General features: G+C 37.6%; 2 protein-coding genes and 1 non-coding gene across 3 annotated transcripts; 1 reads left to right on the top strand and 2 right to left on the bottom strand.

Moving 5' to 3' along the window:
- Positions 1–3342: 3342 nt before the first annotated feature.
- LOC104417657 (50S ribosomal protein L19, chloroplastic) lies at positions 3343–5598 on the bottom strand. The gene is made up of 5 exons (XM_010028898.3): positions 5413–5598; positions 4684–4905; positions 4524–4610; positions 4288–4421; positions 3343–3769 (listed from the first exon to the last, which is right to left on the bottom strand). Exons 1-5 carry the CDS (start codon positions 5518–5520, stop codon positions 3664–3666), a joined length of 657 nt encoding a protein of 218 aa, XP_010027200.1. The 5' UTR covers positions 5521–5598; the 3' UTR covers positions 3343–3663.
- Positions 5599–6408: 810 nt separating this feature from the next.
- Positions 6409–8107, top strand: LOC104417647 (high-affinity nitrate transporter 3.1). Its single transcript, XM_010028891.3, has 2 exons — positions 6409–7051; positions 7238–8107. The coding sequence occupies exons 1-2, from the start codon at positions 6922–6924 to the stop codon at positions 7723–7725; spliced, it is 618 nt and encodes a 205-aa protein (XP_010027193.1). The 5' UTR covers positions 6409–6921; the 3' UTR covers positions 7726–8107.
- Positions 8108–13103: 4996 nt separating this feature from the next.
- Positions 13104–13210, bottom strand: LOC120291046. The gene has a single exon (XR_005548852.1). It is a non-coding gene; the product is annotated as a small nucleolar RNA R71 (small nucleolar RNA).
- Between the last annotated feature and the right edge of the window lie 8239 nt (positions 13211–21449).

Below are 21449 nucleotides of genomic sequence, written 5' to 3'. Positions count from 1 at the left end.
TGGGGGAGCGTTTTTCTTTTGTGATTATCTTGATCCGACAGAGCTTTGGGCTACACTTAGATGTCGCCTCTGCGATTGTGAAATTTTAAGGTAGGGCCCGTCCACATAATACCCACAAAGGAATTTAAAAGAGGGGCGTGTGTTTGTGGAGCAGCCAATATACTACTAATCAAAACTCAATCTTGCCCCCCACCCCCACAAAAATTTCGTGTTTGCCATTGCAATGTCAAAGCATAGTAAAATACTAAAAATTCATTTCATTTGTCCCATTGCATATGTTGGGGTTGTTCAATTTAGAACATTTTTCGGAATGTGCATAGCTGCCCATGGCTCTGTTTATCATGTATGGGATTGAAATTAAAACGGTGTGTGTCGCGAATGGATATGTGCTGCCATTTTTCTTAAAAGTGCTTGAAAAAAAAAAAGAACTCAACGGGATAGTGATTGAATTTATAAATCTCGTTAGAAGTGTTACATATAGATGAATAAAATCAAAGCATAAAAATAAAATTTTGATATTATCACATGACATTTAAATGATAAAATTAAAATGATATAATACTTGGTTATGTGAATATGACATTATATAATCATATATGCCGTGTGTGTATATATATTTATGTCATGTTACATTATTAATTGACACATCAAAAGGTGTAAAATAAGTAAAAAGGGATTGAAGTATTTTTATGTCCGTATGGGTATTTTACTACCAAAAATTTGTAGTGACTTTTTATACCTTTTCAAATTTTGCAGGGTACGTATTTTGACATTTATTATTTCAATTTCATGCACTTGAAACTTTCATAATTTATAAATATCAAAATGTAAATTTATATATTTTAGTTTCGTAACTTTAGAATTTGAAGAATATTTTAATGTTGAGCGAGAAAGAAGATAAGTTGCTTTTGATTTCTTAAGAGACGTAAATAGAAGAACTTTCCACTTGCTACAACTCTTTGACATCATGAAAAAAGCAGAAGCTTTACCCTCCAACGAAAACTCATTTCGTAAAAATGTTAAATAAGAGCAAAACTATACATTTTTATTTCACGTGCTGCGTTATGAAAGGACGAATTTCAAAATTAACTTTCTTAAAATTGCAATGAATCTCTTCATCATTTTCAAGGGGAAAATAATGTACAGATTTCTTCTTTAGAGGGTCAATAAAAAATATGGATTAGTGGGGCAACACGATATGGTGCGAGAAGAGAATGGTCAGTTGGGCATATTCTTTCCGTGACTATTCATTACAAGAAATTTATTCCTTGTTGACCAACCAGAATCGAAGAGCCGTATGATAAATATGTTTAACACCTTTTTCATGTTTCACAAGTTAGAGAGACAACGCAAAGATATACCCAATTAAAAGCATATTGATCACCCCACGAATTCCACGAACTAATTTAGTTAGGGCCTTGGATCTTGCGAACAACCCCACAATCCCCAATAAAGTATGAACAGCCGATGACGCACAAAAGTTTCAATAGCCGAAATGCTTTCCCAGTCAACAATGTCTTTCGGCCTTGACAAGGAAAGCTACTAGCATGAAATTATTATGCCCAGAGAAGCAGCGGGACCACCACAATCGAGCATCCCCTTCCAAGTTCCGCACCAGCAAAACTTTTAACGAGAGAGGATGGGAAAGTGACGGTCGTTTCGATCACGCAACACCTTGCCTTGAATCTCCTTTTCACGAAACATGCAAATCCATAAACGGCTGCCTGCCAACAACCCGATTTCGTCCTCACATGGCCTCAAAGTCTACAAGTTCGTCCCGTTTTGCGGGGGGACCAGGACAAATAAAGGCGAATTGCTATCGAAGCGTCACGTCACGTCACATCGCACCGGCGGACCGCTCCAGAAGCAGAGGCAAAGTCTCGCAAGAACCCACCAAAACCATTTTGAGCACGGCCGGGTTGGAACTAGGATTGCTTTTCTTTTGCAATAAACGACGATGTTGATGTTCACTCTCGGCGCGAGGGGGAACTTCTTTAAAAAAAAAAAAAAAACTCCTTCGTTCGACCTGGCGGGACAGGGAAGTGCTAGACCTGGTTGACATCCTTTAACGTGCACGAGATCCCCCTAGAACCTGGGGATTTCTTTATCCATGCCTTCGGGACAAATCAAACCCACGTTTGAGATTTGTATTGAATGAGGTTCACGTTGACAGAGGGATTGCTGTCTAGGCCTTCCAGCTCACCTCACCAGCCGAGCAATAGTTCAGGAATTGCTACTGAATGAATGGTTCAGGTTGACCTTTAAAGATCCAATCCTCCTCCTCTTTAAACAAGAGGAGGGTAGCTGTCGACTATAGTTTTCACTATCCAGGGCTGCTTCTCTTTTCTAAGATTCAGCACAACTAAACTAAGATCTATTCACAGACTTTACCAAAAAAAAAAAAAAAAAAAAAAAAAACTAAGATCTATTCACAGCCATTTAATAGAGGGCGGCACCACATGGTGTACTATTCCATGAATTACCTTATGGTATCTACTTCAGAATCCAGGATGGAACCAATCAATCACCATAGCTAGAGCTTGAGCGGATATTATACAAAATACTGGATGGACGATAATACTACTGGCCCTCAAGTTTTCGAGAATGTGACAGTCATTTCAATTTTTGTAATTTGCCCCTATTGTTGACTCCAACAAAACCTATTCACATATATCTAATGTTGTGACTAGTTGGGGAAGGCAAATTAACCTTATACCATCAATATATGTGAGTAAAAGTATAAGGATTACTCATAATTATATTTTAGAAATTTATATCCACGTGTACTTAATGTTGACTCTTATGAAATTCTCACCGAAACTTGACAAATTTGCCCTTTGTGATAAGTTACATGGTCAAAGCTCCTAGTAAAATTTGGTTATACTCTATGCCAGGGAACACATCGCACCCATTTCTAAAATTCAAGGGACAAATTACAAAATTTACAACAATCCTAGAAACATAAATTGGTCGATTTACCAACATCTTCGGGGAATCGTCCTATGGGGCAATATGTAATTTGCCAATAATACTGCTTATTTCGAAGTTCCATCATTCCATGCTAAGAATATATGCTCCCTCCTTGCAGACAAGGATCGGATGCAGGCACATCATGGACGACAAGCAGATTTTTTTTCGGTGAAGTAACTGTTTGTCTTTTGGGCCGGAGAGGGACAGGTTTACCCGTTCCTAGGGCTAGCTTATCGGTAAAGAAATCAGATGAAAATTAACCTGGTCAACATTCTCCATTACGACAGCTTTTCAAGATGCTAGGTGAGCTGTACAACAAGAATAAGCACCACAATCATATGGCACAAAAGATGTTGCATCCCAATACAATCATTAGTCGACGAACCAAAAAAATTGCAGCTGTTATTGAAAACTCAGAACCCGGTTGAAGGAATATTTCCTGAGTGTGCCACAGATCGATTAGCTACAGTTTCTTGAAACTATAACATAGCAGCTACAGCAAAAACAAGAACACCTCTGGAAGCTCAGCAGGCAATCATAGTATAGACCTGAACTAGAATTCCATAAGCATCCACATATTAACCTAAGGATGACAATAATCATGATAAATTGCACCATTTCTCATCAACAAAACAAACCGTACTCCGTTTCTGCAGTAAAGTGCGAATCGTCACACACTAACTACAGAGGTTGCTATTTCCTCTTAAGTGGATTCAGCCTCTCTCTTAGATAATAAAGCTTGGCCCTTCTTACTTTTCTCTTGTCCAGCACCTTTATCTCCTTTATGTTTGGTGAATACCTATCACAATGGACCACTGAAGGTGTCAAGCCAGCCATTGTTAAAGAGAACAAGAAAATCCTAGCAGAAGACCAGCCAAAATCCATATTACCGCAGACATAAGAGCTCGTGCAATTGCAAGCAAATCATTCATATTCTAATTGAGAGTAGCATAAAATAAAATAAAGAATGGAATTTTGAAATGCATATTGTCAGAACATTGTAGAAAAGACTAACACAACAACTGGATTGCCTTTAATTGCTTATTATCATTTATGACTTAAGAGGATTGAGCCCAAATGTCATCCTGTAGTAGTCAAATAAGAAGCATGTGGCAAATGACAGCTTTGAGATAAAACTAACTAGACGCCTACAAATTCTCCCATGCATCCAACTCACCAATCCAAGCATAAGCATGGCACTTCACATTATGCCATCACAGTGTAGTATCCATAAGTTCAATAAATAGGCTGCTTTCCAATACGATAACGATGAATAGCAACCAAATTGGGGAATCAAGTAAGTTAAAGCTTACTTACAGTGGAAAAAGAGATTCAGTTCCAACTCCAGCAACTAGTCTCCTTATTCTGAATGTACTATTTAAACCAGCATTACGTCGTGCTATGACAATCCCCTCTACGGTTGATAAACGTCTTTTGTTCTCAGGAACTTCCTGCCCATTGTGCAGAGAGATCCCATTAATTAAATTCACAAGAGATAAGTCAGCAAATCCATGAATACAAGCACAAGACACCCTGGTCAGCACTTAATATACCACTTTCATTCGAACTATGTAACCGGGTTTTATATCAGGCATGTCTCTCTGAGCCTTCACTTCCTCCACTGCTTCCTTATCTAGAATCTGCAGATGAGAACTGATAATAATCAATATGTCGCCATTCTTTACAGTGAAACCACCATGCTTAGATACACACCTTCATTATGTTCCTAGCAGTTTTGTCCAGCCTCTTAAATTTGATGCGAGGAGGCATGTCAGTCAAATGCACTGAAGAATCTTGCAAAGGCGCCTTGACCGAATCTCCCACTGTGGTCATCCATCTATTGAAGAGAGAAGGCAATGCCGCAGCCCATGATGGTGCTGGAATCGCGACATCGCAAGCCATAGTTGGTGCCACAGTTTGGGACCCCATTGTCGACTGTTAAATTGTTAAGTAAGCATCACACATCGTCGCATTTTATCAAATTCTACCAAGTGAATAGAACTAAAATCTTTATCAACATTACAACCAAAATCAAGAAATCCTATGACCATCACAATTCACACTGCACCTAAGCTCGTGACGAACGATATATATTAGCGAAATGCATGCAATTTTCTTCCCATATCGATAAGAAAACTTCGCAATCGAAAAGGAGAACACTAGAGAGAATAAAACTCCGGGCAAGCAAAGAAATGTTACTCAGAGCAGTTTCAGACGGCCCATAGCAATTCAAGATTGCAAACCGACAAGTCCCGCGACAACTATCTCATAAAAGCGCGGCCGAGACACAGTCGCGAATGCTCTCCTAAGACGAAGGCATAAACATAGAGACAGCTCAATGGATCCGAACCGCGGCAAGAGAGCATCGAAGCACGAGAAACGACTACACAGCAAGACACGAATCTCCAAAAGAAACAGCTCGAAGAGACGCGAGCAACGCACCGCAGGGCCGAAGCGCGCGGCATTTCTCGCCGGAAAGCCGGCGGCGGCGGCGGCGCCTCCGACGGTTCGCCACCGGGGAGCTCCGATCCCGCGACGGAGGAATTGCATCTTCGGCGGTTCCAACCAGAAGCCGCGACGGACGAATTCAGATAGGAATCGCAGACGGAAGAACCCTAGCGGAGGAGGGGTTTACGGCAGTGGAGAAGGAGAAGGAGACGAGCGAGCGATGTTGGGCTGGGCTTCCACAAGTTTGGGCCTCGAAATCGCCAAGCCCAATCTACGAGCAGCCTCAAAGTCGGGCCCGGCCCACGATCCTGCATAGACCCGAACTTTTGCTTTCTTGACGCGCGAAGGGCGGGCGCATACACTGAACTCATCACCCACCCATATGCAAAAATCAAAAGTCAACGATTTGCCTTGCCTCTACTCTACCCTATCCATCTGGCCTCCTCCCTGAAGTCAATGCTCCATAATTTAAAATGAGAAAAAGGAAAAAAAGAAAGAAAAGAAATATCGAATGTATAGTGATGGTGGAATGTTAGCGAAGCCAGACAAATCCAAGGTACAGAAAACTCTAGCCACTTTGTTAAGTGCCGTAATTTTCGGTCGCTAGTTCATCGAATTTCCATCTCGGTAGAGCATCGGTTTATTGATCAGCACGTGATTGCAATTCGTGCAACGGATTAGGATCTGCAGTTCAAGAGGATATCCCCGCGAGCTACATAATTATATTTTCCTTTTTCTCTTTTTGGCTTTCGGCGAGAAGCTATTTTTTCGATAATAAGACGAGCCACCTTCGCAAGAGACAAAAATAAATGAACAAGTGTCCTAAAGTCGACATCGACGCCAAGTTGTAGGAACGACGAACGTTTCTCTGCACGCAACGCAAGTTGGCTTTAGCCTCGACCGTACGGCTCAAGCTTCGTCCGCTTGCTCTTTCCAGGACACAAGGGGACAAGACAGTGAAATTTTAGAATAATGAGCTGATGAGCCAAAGAAAAGAATCCATCTCATCTCATCTTGCCGATGCTGATGCTGTGCACGGCTCCCTCGTCCACGAGTCCTTGTGTTCCACGCATCGTCCAGGACGGGAGCATCGATACGAGGTCAAGCAAATAATCTTTAAAACCCAAAACGCATCGCAAGAGTTAGACGGGGGAGAGTTTCTGCAGATCTCGATCGTGCCTCTTCGCCATGATATAGGGCCACTTCCGTTCTGCACATCCCTCCCCTTCTCGTCGTTTCAAAGTCGTCTTTCGGGGGCCGTTGACTTGCCCGACTTACAGTAGTTGCCCCACCCTTTGGCCGTTTGATTATTAGCATCTTCTTATTTTAAGGGTGGAGATTTGCCGGATTATATAATGGGGGAGACGGGTTTCGTTCAACTATCAAACAGGTATCGAAGGGAATCCAAAAACCCTTCTGGCATCTCTGTCTCTCGCTCCTTGAATCAGTCCTCTTGAGCTTTGCTTGTGTGGCGACTGCTTGAGAGGTGGGAGGAAGGAATCAATGGCGGCACGTAGGACCCTTCTGGCATCACTGGTTCTGGCTTGCTTGGCTCAGGCTTGTTATGGCAACGTCCTCTTCTCTTCTCTCCAGGGGACTCTTATCGTCTCGGCTTCGTCTCAGCCTGGCCAAGGTCTCTCTCTCTCTCTCTCTCTCTCTAAATTGCACCGAATTCTTCGTTCGTAATCTGGTGATTACCTCGTTAGGGAAAACCCATGTTGCACACGTTATGGGGTTTTTGAGATTCTTGAGTTCAGGATTGATTTGTTTTTGTCAAGATTTATGAGCTGATTTCGTGGCTTGAACTGAATACTGTCAGTGCTGAAAGCCGGCGAGGACAAGATCACGGTGACGTGGCGTTACAACCAGAGCTTCCCGGCGGGGACGGACTCGGCCTACAAGACGGTGCAGGTGAAGCTGTGCTACGCCCCCGTCAGCCAGGTGGACCGCGCGTGGCGCAAGACCGTGGACAACCTGGCCAAGGACAAGACCTGCCAGCACGCGATCACGTCCAGGCCCTACTCGCCGGCCGACCAGAGCTACGAGTGGCTGGTCCAGAAGGACGTGCCGGAGGCCACCTACTTCGTGCGCGCCTACGCCCTCAATGCCGAGGGCGTCCAGGTCGGGTTCGGCCAGACCACGGACAAGAACAAGACCACCGACCTGTTCCAGGTCCAGGCCATCACGGGGCGGCACGCGTCGCTCGACATCGCCTCCGCATGCTTCAGTGCCTTCTCTGTGGTTTCGCTGATCGGCTTCTTCATTGCCGAGAAGAGAAAGGCCAAGCCAAGTTCGGCTTCCAATTAACAACGCCATCAAACTTAGACGTGACTCAGTGTTTCCATGGTCTAAGAGTCTATATGGAGCACGTCCTCTTTTCCTATACTTTACTAATACGTCTTTTGTCGTATATCGCTCTCTTTGTACGTCGACGTTACAGTTGTATCTACGCCGTCCATGGAAAGCAGGCTCCAATTTGGATGATTAAGGTTTTGGACGGTGGAAGATGTAATGCGAGCTCCTAATAATGGCCACTAGGGTGTGAACGAGGTCAGGCTTTACTTGGGGGTGGGATGGACTAGGGAGTTCCATGATCATAAGTGAAGGGATGTTTGTTGCACATGGTTTTGAAATTGGAAGTTTATGATCTTTCTTTGCTGAATATCATGATAAAGCAATTTGGGGTTTGAGTGTGTTTGAGTGAAAATTTTATATGGAAATTAGTTTTTGGGACTTTTAGTAATTTATTAAATATGATTAATTAGGAAAATGAAAATTTGAAAAGTATATATATATATATATATATATATATATATATTATATATATTAATATATATATATTATTTTAATGATGCGCACCCATCAATATGGAAGATTGATGTGATGGAGAAAAAGTAAGAAAGGTATGCAAGGCGCCATAATTGCTGGTTATGTGTGGTGCATGGTCAACATCTAATTAACACAGATTTCTGCCATGATGTGAAATGAACTCCAATAGTCAAGCATGGCTTGTTCGCTGACTGATTCAATGCCGTGAGGCTTTAAGACACCACAACCTTGACAAGTTCCTTGGAAAGTTTATTTATTTATTTTTGTCTTTTCACTCAACTTGGAAAGTTAAGACGCAAGGAAATCGTGGGTTATGCCAGGGTTAGCTAATGGTTTTAGTCATCAGCTTCCTTGATTGGAGCAGGTTTCTGTCGCACATCCAACATCTTCGGGAGCTGGTTATGTGTCCAGAGAGGAGGACCGAATGATGAAAACAAAAATTAGTGGCTTATTCTGCGGAAAGCACCGAGAACGAGCCAATGGCGATGATCGTGCGTGGGTTCGTAGGATTAAGCTTAGGACTTGACTAAAAGTAGTGCAATGTACGTGAATTGCAATAAACTAGCCGCTGAAAGTGGGTCAGTTACTGCTGGCCCACTACCACCCATTTGTAAAATCAGAAAAATGGAAAGGCGATGCCAAAAGGAACATGACCCCTTGCCCGAATTGCACATGTTTTAAATAAATTACAGCAAGGATAGACTACAAGGATTGCTGTCTTTTGGATGCTTCAAATTAGAGGTGAATGTCTCTAGATTCCTTACAAATTTTACTTGAAACTTGGAATTTATCCTCGAGTACTAGTTGTTCATTTTTTGGACTCGTTGAAATTTAAAACTTGAAACCTTTCACAAGTTCAAAGTTCTGTTCCAGGATTGAATATATTATTTATTTCTTTTTTCTTTGGCTGAAATGAATGCAATAATAATGAACAAGTTTAGACATATTTGGCTTCTTAAAAATGATGGAAGAGTGACAAAAGAACTTCCTAAAAGAAACATATAGAAATCCTATTGACTGTTAACTTCAAATTTTTCTAACATTGGATAATCATTCATATATGAGTTCTTTATAATTATTTCATTCTTCCCACATTCTTTTAAGAGAAACCATAAGTAGGTTGTAGCCACAATCATGAAAAAAAGCAAAGGAAAGAGAACAAAAATGAATACCTTATTTAGAATATACTTTGCTTAGGAAGAATAATAAAGCAATGGGAAGACAAAACAAATTTCACTCTTTAACCCAATGGATATTTCGCTAAATTAAATAAAAAATCATGGGAAATGAAGTCAAATTCATCTCTTGTTTATCTTTATAGCTCACTAAATTGACCCATAAATGTGCACGACTCAAAATGGATGGAGTCTATTAGCGTCATGTTTTGTGAATTTGATGATGGAAATCCCATAAGATTCAAAACACGTTGGTAAAAGGCAAAAAGAAAAACAAAAGGCATAAATAATTTTAGGTTTAGGAATTCTGATATGATTTCCATTCCCAGTTCCAAAAAAAGAGGAATTGGAAATCGAAACCTCCTTCCTTAGAATTGGGAACTAAGCTTGCCCCTGCTTCAAACTGGTACTTCAGAAGTTGTTCCCCATAAGATAAACTAGTTAAACGTTTTACTTTCATATTTGGTGTGGGATAGACACTAGTATGAAGCCGAAACTCTGGCTATCGAGAAGATCACCGCCTCTCTCTCTCTGGAGTTCTCCAGATTTCTCTCTCTCTATTCCTCCAGTCTTTTCTCTCTCTCTCTCTAGACAATTCCAAGCCAATTTTCCTGTCCAAAGAGAAGCCGCAATTGTTGACAAATGGGTCAACAAGTTGCAATAAAATAATAGGAAGAAGAGATATTTGGTGTGGGAAGTCGGTGGATGTGCCGACTTTACATCCTATAAATAGGGGATCTTGCCTCTTGTGTGCGTGTAAGGGGTGTTGTGTAAAGTGTAGTGAGTGTAGAATGTAGGGGGTAGAATGGTAGGGGGTCTTGTGCAGAGTGTGTCGTGTGCGGCATGAAAAGAGAGTTGTATGAAGTGTGCAAGAGTGTTGTGTGGTGTGAGGTGTGGTTTGCGGCGTGAGTAAAAGAGATAAAGAGAGGAGAGGAGTCCATCCGTGAGGGTGAGAAAGAGAAAGTTGTAGGAGTCGAGGTACTCCGAGTATTGTAGAAGCTAATTTGCTCCGAATATTATATGTGGTATGAGAAAATATTGTAATTGTGAAATCATATTTCATGAGTTATATTTGTATCACGTTTCCGCAAGATTCAACAAATGGTATTAGGGCAGGTTGTCGGAGACCGTGCGAAATAGTAGTCGAGGACCATTGTAAGTGAGTAGGCGGTTAGGTTCGTCGAGCCAAGGAGTAGAGTACGTCGGAGTTCTGCTAGTGCACAATCTGGGATTGTGAAGTCGGTTGGTCTAGGACCAGGCTTACTTGGTATAGTGCGAGGTATTATACTTAAGTCACAATGGTGGATTTCTCAAGTTCGGAGTGTCGTCGAGAAGCTCAACAACTCAAATTATAATAATTGGAGTACCCGCATGCAATATTACTTGCTAGGTCAAGATTTGTGGGATATTGTTAACAGGAGCAACACCACACCACCCACGAATGATAGCGAATTAAGAAAATGGAACATAAAATCAGGTAAGGCTCTTTATGTTCTTGCCGTGACTGTTGAAGATAATTATTGCAACACATAAAGAGTGCGAAGACCCGAAGGAGGCTTGGGATAACTTGGCGACACTGTTTGCAAGGACAAATGATGCCAAGTTACAATGCCTGGAGAATGAGCTCCTCTCAGTCTCGCAACAAAGTATGACAATAAATCAATACTTTCCTAAAGTAAAATCTATTTGCGAATAAATTTCAAAATTAGATCCTCAGAATGCCATTTGTGAGACAAGAATGAGAAGAATAATAATTCACGGGTTAATGCCAGAGTATAACAATATTGTTACGGCCACCCGTGGATGGGCAAATGAGCCAACTCTAACAGAGTTGGAAAATATATTGGCCAATCAAGAGGCCTTAGATAAACAAATCCCTAAGGTCAAAATTAAAGATGATGAAAGTGCCCTCTTCAGTAATAAAAGAGAGTTCAAGGGCTGAATAGAAATAGAGCAGCTGCAAGAGATGGCAAACCATGAAAAAATCATGGAGATTGGCAGAGGCAATGATAACTCTATAAAAATAGAGTTATTTTACCTATCGGGAATAATGAGATATGAAGAAGATAAGGAAAATAATGACAAATATTAGGAATTCAAATAGAAAAAAAGCAGTGGAAGATGGATATCAAATCAGGAAATTATTAATTTTGTTCCCTAATGTTATCTGCAAACGTTGAGAGATAGATATTTTGGATATATCCTATAAATAGAGCCAGAGAGAGCAGTTAGGTTTTTTTGGGGTTAAATCATTTTTCATTGTTCTAAGAGCGTTTCAAGTATTTTGGAGAGAAGATAAAAGTGGTGACATAATTCTTGTTCTTTGATTCAAGATGCTTGGTTTAATTTATATTTATATTTTTTATTCTACTATGTTCTAATTTTCTTTTGTTAGGGCTACGATGTAGCCTAATCATGATGATATGAATTTCATGATTTTTATTTTTTACAATTGATTTTATTCATATGAGTTATATATTATTGTGTTTAATACTTTTGAGTGACTGGCCACCATGATCTGATGTGTATGTTTGAGACTGATAAGTGATAATATGCAATTGTTCATTATAATATATAACCATTGATTAAATGTGGATAGAGATATACCGCGTTATTTATGTAGTGTTTGGAAAGACTCATTGTAAGCCGGGAATAATAATAGTTTTTAGTGCACTTATGTTTATTTTAATTCACATAGAGATATAGTGGATTAATAAGATGAGTAAGTTTGCTATACCTAGAGATAGGATAGTAAATAGGTTAGGAAATTCCGCTATCACATGTTTGATATCGTTTTTATATTCACAACAATCTGAAATTCATATCTAGTTGTTATGGTGAAATCGGATGCTCTAACATATTTATCTGATCGATTTACTGCATTTAGTCTACAATTTTCGTTTTTAATTTATTCTTAATTATATTTTGATCTCTTAGATAAATTTTAGAATTAGTCTATTTTAGTATTCAATTGATTTATTAATTATCGATTTCCATGTGACGATACTTTTTCTCATCATTATATTACTTGTTCGACACGTGCACTTGCGTTTAGAATTTCACGAACAAGTTTTTGGCGCTATTGCCAAGGACCGTTTGTTTAATACTAATTAATATTGATACCAAGTAATTATAAGTTTAATCTAGCTTTTATTTTATTTTATTTTTCAGGGTGTACATCGGTTTATGACACATAGCCAACAAGGGAAACCTGTTGAGCTTGATCCAGAAATCGAGTGTACATTCAAAAGGCGACTAAGAGAACAAAGAAATCACGCTAAGAAGATGGTAGATGGTGATAATGAAAATCCACGTAGACTCTTAAGAGATTATACTACGCCAATAGTTCAAGGCACCACATCAAGTATCAAAAGACCTGCAATTCAAGCAAATAACTTTGAGATCAAGCCGTCACTCATTCAGATGCTTCAACAATCAGTGCAATTCAATGGGCTACCAAGCGATGATCCAAACACTCACATTGATACTTTTCTTGAAATATGTGACACCATTAAATATAATGGAGTTATAGATGATGCTATTAGATTGAGATTATTTCCATTCTCTCTTAGAGACAAAGCTAAGAATTGGCTTTCTTCTCTTCCTGCAGGATCAATTACTACATGGAATGATATGGCTAAAAAATTTCTTGATAAGTTCTTTTCACCTGCAAAGTCTGCAAAGATGCGTAACGATATTACTAATTTTATGCAGATGGATAATGAATCATTATATGAAACATGGGAAAGATTCAAAGAATTTCTTAGGAGATGCCCATATCATGGACTACCTGTATGGATGCAGGTACAAAATTTTTATAATAGCTCTAGTACAAATCTCCATTCTATGATTAATGCAGCTGTAGGGGGAATTTAAATAATAAAACACCAGAAGAAGCCTACAATCTATTAGAGGAGATGGCGTCCAATAGTTATCAGTGGCCTACTGAGAGGCTACCGATGCAAAAAGTTAGCAAAGTTCATGAAGTGGATGCTTTTGCTGCAATTGCTGCACAATTTGAAACACACAACAAAAAGCTTGATAATATGAGTGTTTCAGTCATGAAAATTCAGAATTTGACATGTGATTTTTGTGGTGGAGGACATGTTAGCACAGAGCGTTAGGTAGGTAATACTTGCAAACAATCTAGTGAAAATTCTAACTTTGTTGGGAATTTTAACAGGTTACAAAATAATGCCTACTCCAACACATACAATCCGGGATGGCGCAATCATCCAAATTTTTCATGGAACAATCAGAATGTGACGAGACCACCGGGATTCAAACAATCAGAAGAGACAAAGCAAAATTTGGAAGACATAGTCACCAAACTTGCTAACACAACTCATGACTTCATCAAAAGCACATATGTGAGATTTCAAAATCAAGAGACTTCAATCAGAAATCTGGAGATGCAAGTCGGTCAATTGGCAAGCTTGATGTCAGGAAGACAACGGGTTCTTTGCCGAACAACACAGATAAAATCTAATTGAAAACATAAAGGCTATTACCCTGAAAAGTGGTAAACAAGTGGGAGAAGAGATTTTCAGAGACAATGAAGAGGTGGTCAATAAACAATTAAAGGAGACAAGCAAGAGTAAACTTTTTCCAAATAATCTCAAGCCATATGTGCCGTCAATTCCATTCCCTCGCCGACTCCAAAGAAGAGACAAAAATAGATAAGCAATTTTCTAAATTTCTTGATGTATTTAAAAATTGCATATTAACATTTCTTTTGCAGATGCTTTAGCGCAAATGCCTAGTTATGCAAAATTTTTGAAGGAGATTTTGGCAAACAAAATGAAACTGGAGGATTATGAAACTGTAATGAGGAGTGTTCGGCCATCCTACAAAACAAATTGCCTCCGAAATTAAAAGATCTAGGGAGTTTTACTATTCCTTGCACTATTGGGGATTCTTACTTTGAAAAAAGCATTATGTGATTTAGGTGCAAGTATTAATTTGATGCCTTATTCAGTTTTCAAGAAATTAGGATTGGGCGAGGTAAAAACAACCACAATGTCACTTCAACTAGCTGATCGATCAATTAAATATCCGAGAGGTATTGTGGAAGATGTTTTGGTAAAAGTTGACAAATGTATCTTTCCTGCAGATTTCATAGTTCTTGACATGGAGGAAGATTTTGAGATACCACTTATTTTAGGTCGACCTTTTCTAGCAACATGAAGAGCTCTTATTGATGTACAACAAGGGAAGTTGATCCTTAGAGTTCAAGATGATCTTGTTTCATTTAATGTTTTTAAAAGCAATGAAATATCCATCTGATGATAATTCTTGTTTTAGAGTTGAGACAGTTGAAAAGTTGGTGAATAAGGTTTTTCAGGAAAATATGTTTAAAGATCCACTTGAAGCATGTCTGATTCAACCAATGGATAAAGATATTCAGAATGAAGAGATAAAGGAGTACGCAAATTTCATGGAGGCAATTCCACCATATTCAAGGCAAAAGGCAATTAAATTTGAGGAGTTGGGACAACACAATACAAAGCCTAAACCATCAATTGAAGAGCCTCCAATTCTTGAACTCAAACCCTTACCTTCTCATTTAAAATATGTTTATTTAGATGGAGTTTCTTCTCTACCGGTAATTATATCTTTTTCTTTGACAGATTTGATGGAGGAGAAATAGCTCAGAGTATTAAGAGAGCATAAGGGTGCAATTAGATGGAAAATAGCTGATATTAAGGGAATTAATCCTTCAATTTGCATGCACAAAATTTTGATGGAGGAGCTATATAAACCCACTATCCAACCTCAGAGGCGTTTGAACCCGAAGATGCAAGAAGTAGTGAAAGCTGAGGTAATTAAGCTACTTGATGCATGTATCATCTATCCTATCTCTGATAGTTCTTGGGTAAGTTCTGTACAAGTTGTGCCAAAGAAATGTGGTATGACTGTTCAGAAAAACGACAACAATGAATTGATTCCAACTAGAACAGTTATTGGGTGGTGTGTGTGTATGGATTATAGAAAATTGAATGATGCCACTAGAAAAGATCACTTTCCTTTACCATTTATTGATCAGATGTTAGAAAGATTTGCAGGACATGAGTTTTATTGCTTTCTTGATGGATATTTGGGGTATAATCAGATTCCTATTGCACCAGAAGATCAAGAGAAAACTACTTTCACTTGTCCCTATGGTACTTTTGCTTTTAGAATAATGCCTTTTGATCTTTGTAATGCACCAGCTACTTTTCAGAGATGGATGATGGCTATTTTTTTTTGATATGGTTGAAAAATATATTTAGATTTTCATGGATGATTTTTCCGTTTTTGGCCTATCATTTGATTCTTGTTTAAATAATTTGGCTTTGATCTTACAAAGATGTGAGGAGACTAACCTTGTTTTGAATTGGGAGAAGTGTCACTTTGTGGTGCAGGAAGGAATAGTGCTTGGGCATAAAATTTCTCAAATGGAATAGAAGTTGATCGAGCCAAAGTGGAGGTCATTGCAAAATTACCTCCGCCAACATTTGTGAAACTTGTCAGAGGATTTTTGGGGCATGTAGGATTTTATAGGTGATTTATAAAATATTTTTCAAAAATTGCTAAACATCTTTATAATCTTTTGGAAAAAGATACTCCTTTTAATTTTTCTGTTGAATGCATATAGGCTTTTAACACTTTAAAGGAGAAGTTAATTTTAGCACCAATCATGGCAGCACCAAATTGAGATTTACCTTTTGAGCTGATGTGTGATACTAGCGATTCTGCAGTAGGAGCTGTTTTGGGACAAAGGAAGAATAAAACTTTTCAAACCATATATTATGCCAGTCGAACCTTGTCAGGTGCACAATTGAATTATTCAACAACAAAAAATGAACTTTTGGCGGTAGTATTTGCTTTTGATAAATTTCGTTCTTATTTAATTGGCTCAAAAGTTATAGTTTATTCTGACCATTCTACTCTTAAGTATTTTCTTGAAAAGAAAGAATCAAAACCTAGATTGATCAGGTGGATTCTATTACTGCAAGAATTTGATTTGGAAATCAAAGGTAAGAAGGGGACTGAAAATCTATTGTAGACCACTTATTAAGAATTCCAGATTCAAAGGAAGAGGTAAGACCAATTTTGGAAGAGTTTCCTGATGAGAAAATTTTTTCTATCATGTCCACAAAAATTCCCTAGTACGTCGACTTTGTAAATTATTTGGTAAATAATGTTCTCCCTCCTGAATTATTATATCAACAAAAGAAAAAAATTCTTTTCTAATGTTAAAAATTATTTTTGGGAAGAACATTTATTGTTTAAAGTATGTGCAAACTAGGTCATAAGGAAATGTGTTCTAGATGAAGAGAATGCAAACATTCTACATCATTGTCATGATGGAGAGAGAAGTGGCCATTTTGGTGCCACCAAAACTACAGCTAAGATTTTATAGTCTGATTTTTATTGGCCTACACTTTTTAAAGATGCATACTCCTATGTAGTTTCATGTGATAGGTGTCAGAGAACTGGAAATATTTCAAGAAAAAATGAGATGCCTTTAAACAACATTATTGTGTGTGAATTATTTGATATTTTGGGTATTGATTTCATGGGACCCTTTACACATTCTTATGGAAATTTATACACTTTAGTGGCTGTGGAGTATGTGTCTAAGTGGGTAGAAGTTGTAGCATTGCCAACAAATAATGCTAAGGTTGTGGTGAAATTTTTGAAGAAAAATATTTTTACTCGATTCGACGCTCCTAAGGCAATTATAAGTGATAGGGGGACACATTTTTACAATAATCAGTTTGAAGCACTTTTGAGTAAGTACGGAGTCACACATAAAGTTGCAATCCCTTATCATCCTCAGACTAGTGGTCAAGTAGAGATTTCAAATAGGGAAATCAAGAGAATTTTAGAAAAAATAGTGAATGCCTCTAGGAAAGATTGGTCAATAAAACTTGATGATGCACTTTGGGCCTATAGGACACTGTTCAAAACTCCAATTGGAATGTCTCCTTTTAGGCTAGTGTTTGGAAAAAATTGTCACTTACCAGTGGAATTAGAGCATAAAGCATATTTGGCATTGAAATTTCTAAATTTTGATATGCAGTATGCAGGTGAAGAAAGATTATTGCAACTGAATGAATTTGAAGAATTTCGTAATGAGGCTATGAAAATTCTAAGTTGTACAAGGAGTATACAAAAAGATGGCATGACAAGCACATATTCAGAAGAGAGTTTAAAATTGGTCAAAAAGTCTTACTCTATAACTCTCGTCTTAAACTTTTTCCAGGAAAATTGCGGTCTAGATGGTCTGGTCCTTTTACAGTTACACACGTCTTAAAATTTTCCAGGAAAGTTGCAGTCTAGATGGTCTAGTCCTTTTACAGATACACAGGTATTCCCATATGGAATAGTTGAAGTTACACATGACACTTAGGGTACATTCAAAGTGAACGGTCAACGTTTGAAGCCCTACTTCAAAAGTGGTTACAATAAGTAGAAGACCACCATTGAATTTCATCCTCCGAAATAGTGACATCTGAGATAGTTTTGCTGAAAACTATAAAGTAAGCGCTTCTTGGGAGGCAACCCAAACATTTTAATTATATTTTTATTTATTTTTAAATTTATGTTTGCAAAAAAAAAAAAAAAGATTAACTTTTCTTTGTTTTATCCAAGTTAATTTTTAGGAGTATCTTTCAAGGGTTTAATCATCAAGATCATCTATGGACTTATCCTACAACCAATGAAGTTTTCTTATTCTTATTCTATTTTTCGCATTGAGGATACTGCTTCATTCAAGTTTGGGGGGAAGAAAATTTTTTTGCAAATTTTTTTTTTTATCATGATAGCATTCTTTGTTGTGAATTTTTGTGATTTTTAAGAAAATATAAATTTTATTTGAACTTGTAATTGATGTGTAAGTTAATCTTAATTCTGATGATGTTGATCCATTTACTAAGCACTAAAAGTCCTTAATTTTTTAATTATGTGTGAATCTAGAGAACATTCATGTGAAGTATGTGATTTTCTTAGATTTCACCAAAATCTTAGAATTTGTTTGATTTTCTCTTGAGACGAAATCCTAAGCTAAATCTAATAGAGAAAATGATTTAGGCAATTTTTGGATTGATTGAGCCTTTCAAGCCAACCCTGTTTATTTATCCCTACTCATCCCGTTGGGCCTTAATTATTACCCAATTTTTCATTGGCACCCATATATGTTTAGCCTAGTCGTGATCAACTTATATCCTTATCCCATGCCCTATGAACATGTTGATTTTCTTTTGGGATAAAAAATTATTTGAGCTTGATAGAAATTTGGGAGGAATGATGGACTATGAAAAAAAAAAGTGATTACAATGGTTGTTTGGGGTGTATTGTAAAAAAAAAAAAATTGCTTTTATGGTTCCCTATCCAACTTTCAATTGAGTGAGCCTTTTGGATAGGGTTGGAAATTTTCATGTTATATTATGAGGGACTTTGAGAGAAACTCCACCATAAAGCAATTCAAAAAAAAAGAGAAGAAAGAAAGAAGGAAAAAAAAAGGGGGATGATGATATATGGTGGTAGAAAAATTATCTTGAAGGAGTGAAATTGAACAGTGACATTGGCTCTAATTAGATCCTAAAAATCAATGCGTTGATGGGTGATTTGAGCTTAAAATTACCGTTATCTCATCTTTAGCCTAGCCTTACATTACAACCCAAGAAAAGTCCTATTGATTTTTGGTTGGATAATTAGCTTACATTAGTAGAGAGATGAATGAAAAGCAAATTTATGAGATTTGGTCATAATTATTAAGAATTTTTTAGAGGTTGCATGTTAATGTGAATTTATTTGGATTGCATATAATTCGAAAAAGATGAGGACTCACACACACACACACTTGGATCACATAGTTAGAATATGTCTTAACTTATAAACCGATTTCAATGTTTGGATGAAATTTGTGTTTTTCTTTGAATTGTGAATTTGAGCAATTATGGAAAGATGTCATGGAGAAGGTTGTTAGGTTGAGTATGTGTTATGTCTTACTTTTGCTCGAGGAACTAGCAAAATGTTAAGTTTGGGGGTTTGATAACTCTATAAAAATAGAGTTATTTTACCTATTTTAGGCAACAATTAATGCATTATCTATGAGAAAATATTTAGATTTCCTTATGATTATTTGAATTTTCCTTATTTATGCAGAATAATGAGATATAAAGAAGATAAAGAAAAGAATGACAAATATTAGGAATTCAAATAAAAAAAGTAGTGGAAGATGAATATTAAATCAGGAAATTCTTGGTTTTGTTCCCTAATGTTATCTGCAAGCGTTGAGAGATAGATATCTTAGATATATCCTATAAGTAGAGTTAGAGAGAGCAGCTAGGTTTTTTTGGGGGTTAGATTGTTTTTCATTGTTCTGAGAGCTTTTCAAGTATTTTGGAGAGAAGACAAAAGTGGTGACAGAATTCTTGTTCTTTGATTCAAGATGCTAGGTTTGATTTATATTTTTATTTCTTATTTTACCATGTTCTAATTTTCTTTTGTTAAGGCTACGATGTAGCCTAATCATGATGATATGAATTTCATGATTTTTATGTTTTACAATTGATTTCATTCATGTGAGTTATATATTATTGTGTTTAATACTTTTGAGTGACTAACTACTACTTGAATGATTTGATGTGCATGTTTGAGACTGAAAAATGATAATACACAATTGCTCATTATAATATATAACCATGAATTAAACGTGGATAAGGATATACCGCGTTATTTGTGTAGTTTTCGGTGATAAAGTGATCCAAAAGACTCATTGTAAGTTGGGAATATTCATAATTTTTAATGCACTCATGTTTATTTTAATTCACACAGAGATATAGTGGATTAATAAGCCGAGTAGGTTTGCTATACCTAAAAATATGATAGTAAATAGATTAGGAAATTCCGCTATCACATGTTTGATATCGTTCTTATATTCACAACAATCTGAAATTCATATCTAGTTATTATGGTGAAATCGGATACTCTAACATATTTATCTGATCAATTTACTGCATTTAGTCTACAATTTTCGTTTTTAATTTATTTTTAATTATATTTTGATATGTTAGATAAATTTTAGAATTAGTCTATTTTAATATTTAATTGGTTTATTAATCATTGATCTCCGTAGGACGATACTTTTTCTCATCATTATATTACTTGTTCGACACGTGCACTTGCGTTTAGAATTTTACAAACAGGCAATCGGAAGAGAAGGGTTATTAGCCAGGGGGAGCTCGTCAAGTTTGCGACGATGACGACGACGAAGATAAGAGTAACAAAAGGCATAGCAAATGGTGTTACATTTGTGGCAAAGTAGGACATATTGCTAGATTCTGTTGGTACAGGCGGGAAGAATGAAATGTCGTCACTTCCTACAATAAGGAGATTGAAAGCGAAGAAGAATGAGACTTTCAAGCACTTGTTGCAGTGGAGGAACAAGAAGAGCTTGCAAGCTCCTCCATCATAGAGTTAAAAGATGCAGTGACCCTCATCACGGTAAGTGATAAATTGATTGATTATGATGAAGATTGGATAGTTGACTCGAGGTGCTCAAATCACATGACCGGAGATCAAGGCAAGCTATCAAACATGTGTGAGTACAAAGGTAAATGAGTAGTTGTCACTGCAGACAACTCAAGGTTGCCGATTACTCATGTGGGCCAAACGATGATAACACCCTGATTCAATTTGCATAAAGTCGAACTGAAAAATGTGTACCATGTGCCAAGAATGAAGAAGAATCTATTGTCCATGGCACAACTTACAGCTCAAGGCAAAAGAAAGGGAGCTAGAGAAGTTCCGATATGAGTTTAAGAAGTTGCAAAAGCTTTAGGACCTCAAGCCCACTATGACGTTCCAAGTTAATCATATCGGAAGAGACAATGAACAAATGAATCCTGAAGCCCACTATGACGTTCCAAGTTAATCATATCGGAAGAGACAATGAACAAATGAAGGAGAAAAAAAGAAAGTTGTCTTTGAGAAAATGAGGCCATCTACACCCTACATCCCGTGGTGTAAGGATCG

The sequence above is a fragment of the Eucalyptus grandis genome, chromosome 2 (assembly GCF_016545825.1).
Source record: "Eucalyptus grandis isolate ANBG69807.140 chromosome 2, ASM1654582v1, whole genome shotgun sequence".
In the NCBI taxonomy this organism is placed as follows: Eukaryota; Viridiplantae; Streptophyta; class Magnoliopsida; order Myrtales; family Myrtaceae; genus Eucalyptus; species Eucalyptus grandis.
Note: the sequence above shows the minus strand (reverse complement) of the source record. Positions and strands in the feature narration are given on the sequence as shown.

Coding starts and splice junctions, on each gene's coding strand:
- LOC104417657 (XM_010028898.3), bottom strand. CDS start 5,520: ATGCAATTCCTCCGTCGCGGGATCGGAGCTCCCCGGTGGCGAACCGTC. Junction 4,906..5,412: donor CCGCGCGCTTCGGCCCTGCG/GTGCGTTGCTCG, acceptor ACAATTTAACAG/TCGACAATGGGGTCCCAAAC. Junction 3,770..4,287: donor ACTGAATCTCTTTTTCCACT/GTAAGTAAGCTT, acceptor CCATTGTGATAG/GTATTCACCAAACATAAAGG.
- LOC104417647 (XM_010028891.3), top strand. CDS start 6,922: ATGGCGGCACGTAGGACCCTTCTGGCATCACTGGTTCTGGCTTGCTTG. Junction 7,052..7,237: donor TTCGTCTCAGCCTGGCCAAG/GTCTCTCTCTCT, acceptor GAATACTGTCAG/TGCTGAAAGCCGGCGAGGAC.